Source organism: Aquarana catesbeiana, linkage group LG08, assembly GCF_042186555.1.
Source record: "Aquarana catesbeiana isolate 2022-GZ linkage group LG08, ASM4218655v1, whole genome shotgun sequence".
Lineage (NCBI taxonomy): Eukaryota > Metazoa > Chordata > Amphibia > Anura > Ranidae > Aquarana > Aquarana catesbeiana.
In genome coordinates, this window is record NC_133331.1 from 104463561 (window position 1) to 104478391 (window position 14831).

The 14831-nt window shown below is 41.4% G+C and overlaps 1 protein-coding gene across 3 annotated transcripts in view; it reads left to right on the plus strand.

The window, feature by feature from the left end:
• Nucleotides 1-14831, plus strand: part of JMJD1C (jumonji domain containing 1C) — a 447345-nt gene that overhangs the window by 364436 nt on the left and 68078 nt on the right. For 2 of the 3 annotated variants that reach the window (XM_073596250.1, XM_073596251.1), the window contains 4 exons: nucleotides 172-296; nucleotides 2700-2843; nucleotides 3016-3190; nucleotides 12821-14505. In XM_073596250.1, coding sequence (XP_073452351.1) covers nucleotides 172-296; nucleotides 2700-2843; nucleotides 3016-3190; nucleotides 12821-14505 — 2129 coding nt within the window. Of the gene's footprint in view, nucleotides 1-171; nucleotides 297-2699; nucleotides 2844-3015; nucleotides 3191-6898; nucleotides 7045-12820; nucleotides 14506-14831 lie in introns of those variants that run through there. The other variant, XM_073596252.1, reaches the window with a different exon arrangement.

Here is a 14831-nt window from a genome sequence, read left to right on the forward strand (position 1 = left end):
AGGCGACACCATAAACATCTGAAACTCGATGACTGGGGATTTGTTTGCGTGTCCGCTCCAAGTATCTCGGTATCTGGAACCAATGCCCTGGGTGATGTAATAGCTGGCCTGAGATCAAGGGACCTGCCATGGATTTCCGAGTAGCTAAATGTGTCATTGTTCTCTTCATAGGTCCTTATTCCTTAAACGGCTATCGAGTGAGGGTCTACAGACAAGACTCTGCCACCCAGTGGTTCACTGGTATAATAACTCACCATGACCTTTTCACCCGCACTATGATTGTTATGAATGACCAGGTGAGTTGATTTATTGGTCTCATCAGTGTAGGCTGCATGGCTAAATGATACATTTTGGAAATGTCAATGGTTTCAGCAAGGTTGGGAAACTGAATTGCTCAAGCTGTTGCGGTGCTACATGTCCCAGCTTGTTGACATGTGTACTTCAATGGTTGGATGGACTCTAGAATGTAATGTGACAGGTTTATGCTCTCTTCACCACTTAGTGAATTAATGATCCAGTGTCAAATGTTCAACCAGTGAAGAGTCTCCACACCTGACCTGCATTGTTAGTTCTGGTTCACTGACTTAGTAAGTAGTGCCGCAAGGAAAAGGATTACAGTCGTGCAGCACGGGACGTTTAAAAACAGGTCAGCGATGGGCGTTTACATATTTTGATCTTAACAGACTTCTTAAGGGGGTAATTTACACAAGTGTTGCCTTCTGAAGAGTGATCCTCATCGATTGACAGGCAGTGAAGAGACAATACATCACCTCATCATTTTTAACCCCTAAAAACCCACACTGCGTCTGCATGCATTTCACACTGTTACAACACGGTCCTTTTCAGTTGAATGGGTAACGGCAATGCATGCACACTCCCACAAGTACTAAAAAAAATACCCATGGATCTGCCTGGAAAGAACTAATACCTTACACCCTGTTGTGGACTGATAGAACTTTTTTTTTCTTACTCACAGCTTACTACTGGATTGTAGTAAACCCTGCTTAGTATTTTTTTTACTAAATGACTCAACCACTCCCGCTCTCAGATCTCTACAACATAAAGTCTAAGGCCGGCCATAGACGGTTCGAGGATTCGGTTGTGGGCAAGCTGAATGTACCGAGCTGATCGATCAACTTGGGCACAGCCATCCTGACTGATTCTCTGGCAGTTATCGCTGCTATAGCCACTAGGATTAATCACTGTCTTTTCCAGGGGGGCACGGCTTCCCCCGCTCGCTCCTGCTGGGAACAGACAGTTACTCGGCAGGAGGAGTTCCACTGTCAGCACTGTCTGTTAAGGGAACCCATGGTTGCAGGAAAGAAATCTGCAAAGTCTTTGTCGGACCTTATCATTCTCTAATGCATGATAAGAACTTGGAGGGCTAAATAGCCTCTTTGAGATAACACAAGTATTGTGCAGAGGACATTGTACAGCTCTCAACAGATACAGTAAGTCCCCTACATACAAGTGTTCAACTTGCAAATTTTTAAAGATGCAAAAATATTTTTGCTCAGTTGTTTTTTTCGCCAGCAGGCGGAACAAAAAAAAACAAAAACTGATCGCCATACCAACACAAGGAATGTTGGTGCAGCAATCTCCCCTGCTGTGCTATTGTGTTCTGACAGGGGGACTCCTTCCGCCAGAACACACTGATCAGTGCTCACAGCCTTTGTCTGCAAGCACTGATCTTTGTTGGACTTACAAACGAGCTTCTGTAACAGGACTTGTTCGTTAGTAGGGGACTAAATCCCCATACACACCAGCCGAATATCAGGTGGCATTGCTCGGTTCAATAGAAACCGGCTGACATTCGGCCTAGGTGTACAGTCGCTGGGCTGGTTTCTGTCGAAGGGGCCTGACGGAAAAAGGTCTGCTGACCGGCTCCCAATCAACTCTCTCCAATGGCCGAGAGCGCTGACTGGAGTGTTCAGGTGGGGGGCTGTTCCCCTGTCTGAGCACAATGAAACAGCAGGGGAGATCGTTGTACTAACATTGGATTGTTAGTACAGCGGCCCCGACCTGAGCTTTGTTGTTTTTTTTTTTTGTTTGTTTGTTTTTTTTTTTTCATTCAGCCTGCTGGGTTTGGACGAACTGTATACTATTACTGTGTGTGTGTGTGTGTGTGTGTGTGTGTGTGTGTGTGTGTGTATATATATATATATATATATATATATATATATATATATATATATATATATATAATTTGGCTTCCTTAACACAACGCATATTCACGTGTGTTCAAACAATGCTGAGCTAATAGGAATTGTGAATGAGCCCCTTAGAGTATAAGGAAACTAGTGGAAACAAAGGTGGGATTTTACTGCAAGGTTCTGCCATTAGGGCAGAACAATAGAAATAAAAGCTCCTGCTCAAAGCACATATTGGTAATGTTTCTGGATGGCTGTTCAGACTTGCTTTATTAAACTGGTTCATTTTGTAGAATAAACAATAGTTTCTGACAGTCTTGGAGCAGTACTTTAGCTGTTGGCCCCTGCGACCCTCTTCTGTCACATGAAATAAAAAAAAATTGTATTGCCATGGGCTTTTTGTACTTGATTTCTTTGTTCCAAATTTCTTTAATCAGCCCCATTCTGTTGTTTTGATATTGTTTCCATTCTGTAATGGACACTTTCTTTTTGTAGCTTTCCTGTTATTTGCGATCAAAATAATAAGCAAAACTTTGTGTTTTATCCCAGGTTCTAGAGCCACAGAATGTTGATCCTTCTATGGTTCAGATGACCTTTCTAGATGATGTTGTATACTCGTTGTTAAAAGGTGAAAATATTGGCATCACGTCCCGCCGCAGGTCGCGCTCCAATCAGAATAGCAACACAATTCATGTAGGTATTTTTGATGTTTTATTTTTAACCAGTTTTGATTCTGATTTTGTTTGCTGCATTCAGTTGGTTTCAGCTAATGGATACGATTGTTTCTTCTGCTTTAACTAGTTGAGCTTATTGATTGTCTGTGATCCTTGAAAGTCTGCTCTAACCAGTAGAATGTTATTTGTAGGGTCATTATACACGTGCACAAGCGAATAGTCCCAGACCCGTGATGAACCCTCAGAGCTCCACAAAACAGAATCAGCACCGTAACGCCCGTTTAAACAAGAGGAAAGGTTCTGACAGCAGCATGCCCGATGAGGATAGGTATAAAGATGAAAGATATGATGGTACTGGTAGAGGAGGTAAGCAAAACAGTCAACTGTATTACCATTTAACATGAACTGAGTTTGTCAGTATGACAATTATTTTATAGCGTTCTAATTATTTTAATATTACACCTGCAGAGAGGCATAAATGAGACTGTGCTTTTGTACGTTGCTACATACATGTCCTTTCAAATGGTTTGTTCTTTTGAGTATCTTTTTTTTTGACTTTTCTAATTTGAGACATCAGATTCATGAGGTTATGTAGCCATGGACCTGGGATGACACTTGGTTGCCTGGCTGTTATTACACTTCTCAATATCACCACCCATCCAAATTAGAGAGCTAATAAGTTAATCACTGCTACTACCATCTGGGGTGTATTTCTTGCCAACCACTAAAACTGACCATAGACAACTTAACTTTTGGCTAATTTCCAGCTGTTAATGATCCTGTCGGCAGTGCACTGCTTCATAAAACAAGTGAAAAATCAAGGAGGTGGGTGGAAAATTGTTGACCAAACAGTGATCACATCTAACCAGGTATTCAAGCGGCCACAGGTGCTTGAATACAATAGCCGACAGTTTAGATTCTTCCATCTATACTGAATGAGAAAAATCTAGCCATGTATGGTTACATTAATGTGGTAGTAACCACTTGACCTCCGGAAGATTTACCCCCTTCATACCATTTTTTGCGATACGGTACTGCGTTACTTTTTAACTGACATTTGTGCAGTTTGCTACTCATAAACAAAATGTATGTCCTTTTTTCACCACAAATATAGCCTTCTTTTGGTGGTATATGATCACCTCTGCGGTTTTTTATTATTTTAACTTTCTGCTATAAAACCTTTCCAATAGAAAAAAATGAACAAAAACAAATTTCTTCATCAATTTAGGCCAATATGTATTCTGCTACATATTTTTGGTAAAATAATCTCCAATAAGCATATATTGATTTTCGCAAATGTTAGTATCTACAAACTATGGGATGTTTTTATTTATTTATTTTTTACTAGTAATGGTGATCAGCGACGTATAGCGGTATTGTTGTCGGACAGTCGGGACACTGACACTTTTTGGGGACCAGTGACACTAATACAGTAATCGGTGCTAAAAATATACACTGTCACTGTACTAATGACACTGGCAAAGAAGGGATTAAATATGAGGAGCGATCAAAGGGTTAACTGTTTGCCTAACTAGTGTTTGTGGAGTTTGTGGGAGGTGTTTTTACTATGGGAAGGCCTTGGATACATGTTCCTGCTTTACAGGAACACAGGATCCATCCCTTCTGTACTGACAGAACGTCAATCTACCTTGTTTACATAGGCAGATTGCCATTCTGGCTCTTTGCCTAATGATCGGCGGGTGCCGGCAGACGTTGAGTCCACGGTACGCGCATATTGGCTCCCACTGTGTCTTATCACGCCCCAAGAACCATACACTGGATCACATACCTAGTACGTGTTCTGGCACAGTAGTACCACCTTGCCGCAGTACTTAAACTGACGGCAAGTGGCTTTATCCAAAAACAAAAAGCACATTGCTTACCAACTCTTAGATGTGGTGGCTGCATATATATATATATATATATATATATATATATATATATATATATATATATATATATATATATATATATATATAATTTTTTTTTTAGGTTTCCCCTTATTTTCACCTGGTGATCTGGCCAGTAAGGCCAGCCAAAGACTGTTCAAACCATGTATGGGGCAGGCTTGAATGTTACCAAGTTGATCAATTGATCAACTTTGGTACCACCAGCCTACTGGATTTTCTTGAGATTATCGCTAGCAGCTGCTATAGCCGCTAGCAAAGATCACTGTCTTCTCCTGGCGAGGACGACTTCCCCCACCCCTGTCATGAGAAGCCATTGGGGGTAGATTTACTAAAACTTGTGCACTCAGTCTGGTGCAGCTGTGCACAGTAGCCAGTCAGCTTCTAACTTCAGATTGTTAAATTAAGCACTCCACTAAGAGAGAGGACTATCTTGCTACCAATAGAACAATATACAGACTATGAATAAAAATTGTATTTTATTATAAACATAAAAAGAGACAAAACATCACTTTCAAATGATTGGGGCAAAACAATCTATAAAATCAAGAGGTGTCTATACAGTTGTGTCGATACTTAATGTACTCCAAAATTGGAGTCAAGAGTATAATGGGTCCTCTACATGTTTTGCGGTCTAACACCGCTTCATCAGGAGATTTATATATACAATAGAAATGACAGATTATACAGAAAAATAATTGTATATACATGTAGTAAAAACTGTATACATATTGGATATGAATACGAAATACATTTGTGACATGGGGAAGAAAACAAAGGTGGGTAGCACAGTGGTGTAGTGGATAATACTTTCACCTAGCAGCAAAAAGGGTCGCTGGTTCGAAGTCCAACCACGACACTTCCTGCCTGGAGTTTGCATGTTCTCCCTGTGCCTGTGTGGGTTTCCTCCGGGTACTCCGGTTTCCTCCCACACTCCAAAGACATGTTGGTAAGTTAATTAGATCCTGTCTAAATTGGCCCTAGTATGTGTATGTATGAATGGGAGTTAGGGACCTTAGATTGTAAGCTCCTTGAGGGTAGGGACTGATGTGAATGTACAATGTATATGTAAAGCGCTGCGTAAATTGACGGCGCTATATAAGTACCTGAAATAAAGGAGTAGATGCATCGCCGCTTACCCGGGAGTCCAACCACAGATGTGTAACCAAACCCCACAGGGTTCCCCTACGGCGGATTCTTTTCATTTCTCCTTTTCTTTTCATACCCGGTCCCATCTTCCATGGTTCATTATCCATACACTAGCATACTTGCGTACCTTCTGTGTGTGTGTGTGTGTATGTGTATATATATATAGTGTGTACATAATTATTATACAGGTTTTATATAGCGCCAACAGTTTGCACAATGCTTTACAACATGAGGGCAGACAGTACAGTTACATTACAATTTGATACAAGAGGCATCAGAGGGCCCTGCTCGTTAGAGCTTACAATCTAAATACGTGTGTGTGTGTGTGTATATATATATATATATATATATATATATATATATATATATATATATATATATATATATATATATAATCTAGTAACTGTGGAGGATCTATTGTCCACCTCTATACATCTGCCGTAGGGAACCCTTGTGGTGTTTGGCTATACGTCTGAGGTTGGACTCCCAGGTAAGTGGCGATGCATCCACTCCTTTGTTTAATTCCCCATGTCACAATTGTATTTCATATTCATATCCTATATGTATGTGGGTTTTACTACATGTATATGCAGTGATTTTTCTGTAAACTATTGTTTTGTAAATTCTATTGTAGATACTATCCTCCTGATGAAGCGGTTTTAGACCGCGAAACATGTAGAGGTCCACATGTCCCATGAGGACCCATTATACTCCTGACTCCAATTTTGGAGTACATCACAGCTGTGTAGACACCTCTTGATTTTAAGGATTGTTTTGTTTCAATCATTTAAAAGTGATGTTTTGTCTCTTTTTATGTGTATAATAAAATTAAATTTTTACTCATCGTCTTTATATTCTAGCGGTACCGAGATTGTCCTCTTTCTCTTAGTGCAGACTAGTTTGGGGAACAGACAGACAATTTAACACTGCTTAAATGGTGTTCGCTGGAGTTCAGCTTTAATCTGTTAAGTCCATCTAAATCCGCTAGTACATCTAACACTACCCTCTCTCCAGACTGACAATGCTGCTGTCCAAAGGTGCCCCAATGCTCATACATCCAGAGTGGAGACACTATGACAGGAAATGTTTATTGGCTGGATCACGAAGTGAAAATGGAAATAAAGCATAAAAGAAAACTAATGCAGCCACCACATATAACGATTGGTAAGCTGCAATATACATATTTTTTGGGGCTTAATACTGCTTTAAGTAGGTTATTCTATTTGATCTTGCCATGCTATTGTAGTGATAAGCTTAGCAGCAGTTCTCATTGGAGGGTTGGTTGACAATAGTGAAGCCCTGATAATGGTGATGTGGAACAATAGTCTGCCTCGCCCATTCCACTTCAGACAGTTCTAAACATCTGTGGTACAACATGGCCTCCAAGCCTGTGGATAATCAGCCATCGCATGAAGATCTGCCCTCACCAGTCCCATCAGAGGTTGGGGGACGCCTGGTGTTTTTTGCATAAGTTTGGGAAACTTAGTCATTGCATGCATGTGGAAGGTAGTATCCCAGATGACAAAATAATTATTTTCATCCTCCACCTCAAAATTTCAAATCTCCTGTGTGTCAGCATTGTCGAAGGATCTCTTTCTGCTTTTTTGGATTATTGTTTTGAGGGGTAAACATTTCTGTTCTCCAACCATAAACTAAAGCTTTTTTACCTAATTTGTTTCAGAGGCAGGGAGCATTCCAGTCTCTCTCCTAGCCTTGAATTGGCCTTGGGTAGTGTGCCTAAGGCTGGTCTTACATTCTGCAATTTTCTTGTACAATATTCCTTTAGTTTTATCAAAACGATATAATATAAGGTCAAGCTGAAGCACTCTGTATGCAGTTAAGCAGGCCCTTGCACTACATAGTTAAAGGTAAATCTAAATCTAAATATATGGCTAAGTTCTCTTTATTTCTACTTAAGGATTCTAGGTCACCTTAATTGTATATAGCTCCTGTTTACAAAGCACTCTCTATTAAATGTGGTGGGGGCTGTTGGTGTTACCTCTCGACCACAGCTTTTTTTTTTTAGGAAAATAAATCCTCCCCCCCCCCCCCCCCTCATTCCAAAGGCACTCAAAGTGGTTCTTTCCGGTTTCTAGGTCCATTGATTCTAAATTAACATGGTATTATGCCGGCCTATAAGCTGTGAGTTACAGTGCATCAGGAAAGTATTCACAGCGCTTCACTTTTTCCACATTTTGTTAGGTTACAGCTTTATTCCAAAATTGATTATAGCGGGAGTCCGGCGACCAATCCTTTTTTTTTTTTTTTTTTTAGGTCATTGAGACACTTTGCTAATCAAAAAATAATACTCACAGTTTGGGTGTAATATTTCCGCCTCTGTCTGTGTTCGTACTGAAGAATAACTTTAAAAATGTGATGCTGGCTGTTTCCATCTTGCTTGTGGGCATGTGAAGCCCACAAGCATTGATTTCCTGGATGCAGTGAATGCTGTTCATTCACAGCTTGTTCACACGCATGATCATTGTTTCCGCACTGAATCTTGGGAAGCCTGACACTAAGCTCCCAGGAGACAGTGCGGCGCCGGGGAAAGGCAATAAACACGCCTACTCCCATGGGAGGAGAGACAGGAAGTGCCACAATAAAGTACAATATAAAGGTAATTACAGCAATAAAAAAATTTTCGTGCGGCATTTCAACATCTATGCAATTAACTGAAGGGGGTAAGATTAAGTTAAAAATTTGAGTGGAACCCTGCTTTAAATTCATTATGTTCACCAAAATTCTACAAACCATACCCCATATAGACAACATGAAAAAAGTTTGTTTGAAATCTTTGCAAATTTATTAAAAAGAAAAAAAACGTAAAAAATCACATGTACACAAGTATTCACAGCCTTTGCCATGACACTCAAAATTGAGCTCAGGTCCATCATTTTTCCACTGATCATCCTTGAGAGGTTTCTACAACTTAATTGGAGTCCACTTTTGGTAAATTCAGTTAATTAGACATGATTTGGAAAGGCCCACACCTGTCTAAAGTCCCACAGTGTACAGTGTATGTCAGAGCACAAACCAAGCCACAAAATCCAAGGAATTGTCTGTAGACCTCCGAGACAGGATTGTATTGAGGGACAGATCTGGGAAAGGGTACAGAAAAATGTCTGCAGAATTGAGGTTCCAATGAGCACAGTGGCCTCCATCATCAGTGAATGGAAGAAGTTTGGGACCACCAGGATTCTTCCTAGGGCGTCTGGAGGAAACCAGGCACCGTTAATCACCTGACCTATACCATTTCTAATGTGAAGCATGGTGGTGGCAGCATCATGCTGTAGGGATGGTTTTTTAGCAGCAGGAACTGGGAGACTAGTCAGGATTGAGGGAAAAATGAATGCAGCAATGTAGAGAGACACCCTTGATGAACACTTGCTCCAGAGCGCTCTGGACCTCAGATTGGGGGAAGGTTCGTCTTCCAACAGGACAATGACCCTCCGATGAGAGAGAGCTCTGGGAATACAATGCTCAAAGCCACCTGTGAGAATCTGATGAGCTGCTAAAGAGATCCGGGTGACTGCCTGGTCCGCAGCCAGGGAAATACAGTGGAAACAAGAAAGAATGGCGGCACATCCGGAAGTAAAATCAAAAGAATTTATTGAAAGTCCCTGAAATCAAGCGAGCATGACAAACATCAATCCAAAAAGGTGCTCAGTGGACGCGTTTCACACAGACGTGCTTACTCATCACTTCAGTGAGCAGCACGTCCACTGAGCACTTTTTTGGATTGATGTTTGTCATGTTTGCTTGATTATGGACTTTAAATACAGTTTTTTAATTTCACTTCCAGATGTGCCGCCATTTTTCTTTGTTTCCATAGGAAAACGACCCTAACCACAAAGCTAAGATGACAAAGGAGTGGCTACGGGACAACTCTGTGAATGTCCTTGAGTGGCCCAGCCAGAGTCCAGACTTGAACCCGATTGAACATCTCTGGAGAGATATGAAAATGGCTTTCGACTGACGCTCCCCATCCAATGTAATGTAATTGGTGCTTCAACAAAGTATTGCGCAAAGGCTGTGAATTCTTGTACATATGATTTTTTTTTCATTCTAATAAATTTGCAAAAATGTCAAACAAACTTCTTTCATGTTGTCATTATGGGGTATTGTTTGTAGAATTTTGAGGAAAATAATGAATTTATTCCATTTTGGAATAAGGCAGTAACGGAACGAAATGTGGAAAAAGTGAAGTGCTGTGAATACTTTCTGGATGCACTGAATGTGCCTCCCTTTCCTGTTGAAACCCATTCCACTAGAACAGTGGGTACTTCTTGGGCTTTTCGCCTTCAGGCTGCTGTGGCTTAGTGCAGTTAGGCTGCAACTTAGTTTTTTGTTCCCATATTCTACGAGGTTGATGTATCTGCCTTTACGGATGTTGGTTTTGGCTAAAAAGTGCTGTGAGTGGCTAGCTGTTGTCCTTGTTAGTTTTTTTTGGCGGAGGGGGGTGGTTTCTTGTTTGGCTGGTTTTTATTTGGTGTTTTTGCATACCTGCCCCTAGTTTGGGTTTGAATTGCTTTTCGATGTCCCTTGGTTACTTATTATACATAGCAAAATTATTGTCCCTCAGTGGACATCAGAGGAAGCAGGATTTTTGTACTCGCTTGTAAAAAATTTTTTTTTTCTGAGTTTGAGAGACACCACATCTTCCCCTCATGCTATCATTCCTTGATGGACTGCTTGCTTCCACTGGCAAGTTGTGAAGTGAGGGGTTATAGCCTCTACAAAAATCCAATTTCTCATTCCTTCATTGACAGACACAGTGCTTCCTTATTCAGAACCATAGGGTTATATCGCCCTCTACAGGAGTTAAGACACCAGGCTGCCCATAGGCAGTCCAAGGTGATATACACCCCCCTCTCTGCTACAGGCCTTCAGTTTTTTTTCTGCCTAGTCAGGAGTAAGGACCTAGTTCCCTGCTGGGATCTCTAGTCCTGGCAAATTTTATTTTTTGGGTGTTTTTTTTTTTTTTTTTTTTATTCTTAGATTTTGGATTGGATATTGCTTCAGTATGTCACAGTGTTGGCATTCATGGTTTCCTCAATAACCTGTAGTTCCCCAGTGTCAGCAGCACTCATGCGGCCCCAGACCATGACATTCCCACCACCATGCTTGACTGTAGGCAAGACGCACTTGTCTTTTTGTACTCCTCACCTGGTTGCCGCCACACATGCTTGACACTGTCTGAACCAAATAAGTTTATCTTGGTCTCATCAGACCACAGGACATGGTTCCATTAATCCATGTCCTTAGTCTGCTTGTCTTCAGCAAACTGTGGGCTTTCTTGTGCATCATCTTTAGAAGGAGCTTCCGTCCTTCTAGGACAACAGCCATGCAGACCAATTTGATGCAGTGTGCGGTGTATGGTCTGAGCACTGACAGGCTGACCTCTCACTCCTCAACCTCTGCAGCAATGATGGTAGCATTCATACGTCTATTTCCCAAAGATATGACGCTGAGCATGTGCACTCAACTTCTTTGGTCGACCATGGCGAGGCCTGTTATGAGTGGAACCTGTCCTGTTAAACCGCTGTATGGTCTTGGCCACCGTGCTGCAGCTCAGTTTCATGGTCTTGGCAACCTTCTTATAGCCTAGGCCGTCTTTATGTAATTTTTTTTTTTTTTCAGATCCTTTCAGAGTTCTTTGTCATGAGGTGCCATGTTGAACTTCCAGTGACCAGTATGTGAGAGCGATAATACCAAATTTAACACTCCTGCTCCCCGTTCACACATGTGACCTTGTAACACTAACGAGTCACATGACACCACGGATGGAAAATGGCTAATTGGGCCTAATTTGGACATTTTCATCAGGGGTGTACTCACTTTTGTTGCCAGCGGTTTAGACATTAATGGCTGTGTGTTGAGTTATTTTGAGGGGGCAGCAAATTTACACTGTTATACAAGCTGCACATTCACTATTGTAGCAAAGTGTCATTTCTTCAGTGTTGTCACATGAAAAGATATAATAAAATATTTACAAAAATGAGTAAGGGGTGTACTCACTTTTGTGAGATACTGTATATAGTGCCAAAAGTTTGCGCAGCACTTTACAATATAAAGGGAGACAATACAGCAACAATACAGTTCAATACAAGCGGGATAAGAGAGCCCTGCTCCTAGGAGCTTGCAATCTAATAGGGTAGGGCAAGTTGATAAAAAGGTAATAACTGCGAGGGATGAACTGATGGGAGAAATAAGAGAATCCTGAAGAGTAATGATAATGAATAAGAATCCTGAAGAATTAGGTTTTTTTTTTACATTAAAAGGGTATTGTTCACATAGCCAAATCAAGGTGAGTTCATAGTTTAGTGTACTAAATAGAAACACTTAACTATTGTGTCTTATTATGTGTAGCATGCTTGTACACTCATAGAAAAGATTGGGTGGAGAGGATCTTCCTGTCCTTGCTTGACTAATGTGCCCAAGGCGTCCTTGCTCCCCAGAATTCTCAATACTCTGTTATTGTACAAGCAGTGAAAGGCTTGTTCCTTTTCTAAGAAGAGAATAGAACATTCTGTGATCAGTGGCTAGAATGATCATATTGCTTACATTAATATACTATTGATTACAGCCTTCCATCAAACCTCTAGCATGCCTTTTCAGTCTGTCTGCTTCTCATCAAAAATGGCAGAAAAAAGGTATGTCAGCATGTTGTGAATAAATAACAGAACTGTTACAGATGGGTTGTAATTAGTAGCACTGTGAATTTTTTAGAAATGTAAAACCCTCTCCATTCAACAAATCGACACATTGTCGCTAGCACTTATCATGACAGATCAGTATAAACCTAGACTCCCTTTATATCATAAGTGTCACACAAGGAAAACCAACATTGGATCTGAGTGTCTTCACAATTCAAACACATGCAAGTTTTGTGGCTCCGTATGAGAACTGATGTCTTTTTTTTTATTTTTTCTATTTGCAGAAAATGTAAAAAGGAACAAACATTTCCACAGCAAAAGGAGGAAACCTGAGGAGGATGAGAAGAAATTAATTCTGAAAAGACTGCGCCCAGACAATATTTCTGACTACTCTGAGAGCAGTGACTCAGAAAATTCAAATAAAAGGATAATAGATTCTTCCTCAGAGCAAAATTCTGAGAATGAGTTGAAAAGCAAAAACACTTCAAAGATAAACGGAGACGAAGGAAAATCCCAAAGTAGCGAGGGGGCTGAGGAACAGACACTAATAGATAGGCATTCTCACTGGGACAAGATACAGGAGGATAAAAAGCATCAAGCTGAAGCAGAAAGGCTAAAGTCAGCTGACTTACCGCTCCAGAAAGAAAGCCCTCAGTTTCTCCTATCTGAACAGACAGCACTTTATGAGCAGAATTCCAATAAGCCACAGGCTCCAGATAGCGTGGTCGAGAGGAACAACACTACGGAACTGTTACAGACTGAGCCGCTGATCAGCAAACCTCCCACGCCAAAAAATTCTATTGTCTTAACTAATGAAAACAGTTTGGACAAAGCACCCCAGGAAAGCATTTCAAGTAAGTTTAACACACAGCTCGCTGCCAAGAAGGAGCTGCAAGTCGGCGACCCGAAACAGTTGTTTGGCACCGTCGGTTTTTCCAGTACGAAGAAGCCGGATTCTGAGCATGTTTGGAACGATGCTTCCAACAATAAGACCGACTTGGCACTTTCCGGGGTGTTAAAAGCACCCCAGTTGGTTAATAAGGAGATTAACGATAGGGATAAGATCCACCATACCTCAGTTATTGGTAGCACATCTTTAACTGACGAGCAGAAGAGGCTTCAAAAACAGACAATGGACGCTCTTAAGGCAAAGCCACACATGCTGGAGTCCTCTAGTAAGATAAAATATAATTCTTCTCCGGATATTTTAAAAACTCGGCCTGTCCATTCTCCGGATCCATTAAAACTTAAAGCCACCTATTACAATAACCAGATTTCTGGGACTGTGAGGACCTCAAGCAAAATGGACTGCGACACTCACAGGTCCAGTTTTCATCCGGTGGCCGCACGAGTGAGCACTATAGAATCTACAAAGAGCCCACTTATTATTGACAAAAATGAACATTTTACAGTTTACAGGGACCCAGCGCTTGTTGGACCAGAGACTGCAGCCAACCACATTTCTCCTTATTTGCACCAGCACAATTTTGCTCTTCATTCTCCAGCTCATCGAGCATGTTTACCTCCAAACAGCCATCACCCAGCACTAACCGCTAACCCTCATATGTTAACGTCGTCCTCAAACCAAACGCCTATGACTGCTATTAATGCCCATACTCTGGGCAGCACATCACATCATTCAGTCCACCATCCTCACTTACTACCTACGGTGCTATCTGGTATGCCTCCTGGCTCCTTGTTAGGGGGACATCCCCAACTAGAGACTGCACATGCCAGCAGCCTTAGCCACTTGGCTCTTGCACATCAGCAACAGCAGCAAATGTTACAGCACCAGTCACCTCATCTCCTCAGCCAAGCCCACCCCCAAGCTTCATATAACCATGTGGGACTTTATCCAATCATCTGGCAGTATCCAAATGGAAGCCATGCTTACTCTGGCCTTGGCCTGCCCTCTTCAAAGTGGGTGCATCCCGAGAATCATGTCAGTGCAGAAGCCTCCATTAGAAGGGTAAGATTTGTCTTCTATATTTTCATGGCTCATGGGTTTGCTTAGAACTGTCTCAATTCAGATATAGCTATAAAAGAATTTTGATCTGCTGTACAGAGGTTTGTAAGAGACTAGCCAAACTCGAAAGCAGGTTCTCGCATTGGTTGCCTTTAATAATACACTAAGGCCTGGTTCACATCTGTTCGGCTCTAAGAGCCGCGTTTTTGTGCCAGCATGGCAGCCCATTCATTTGATTATACTGTAGTGCCTCCAGAAAAGCAGGGTAAAGGTACCTACGCCTTTCCTGGAATCGCAACCTGCACAGGAACTGCAAGTACAGTGTGGTT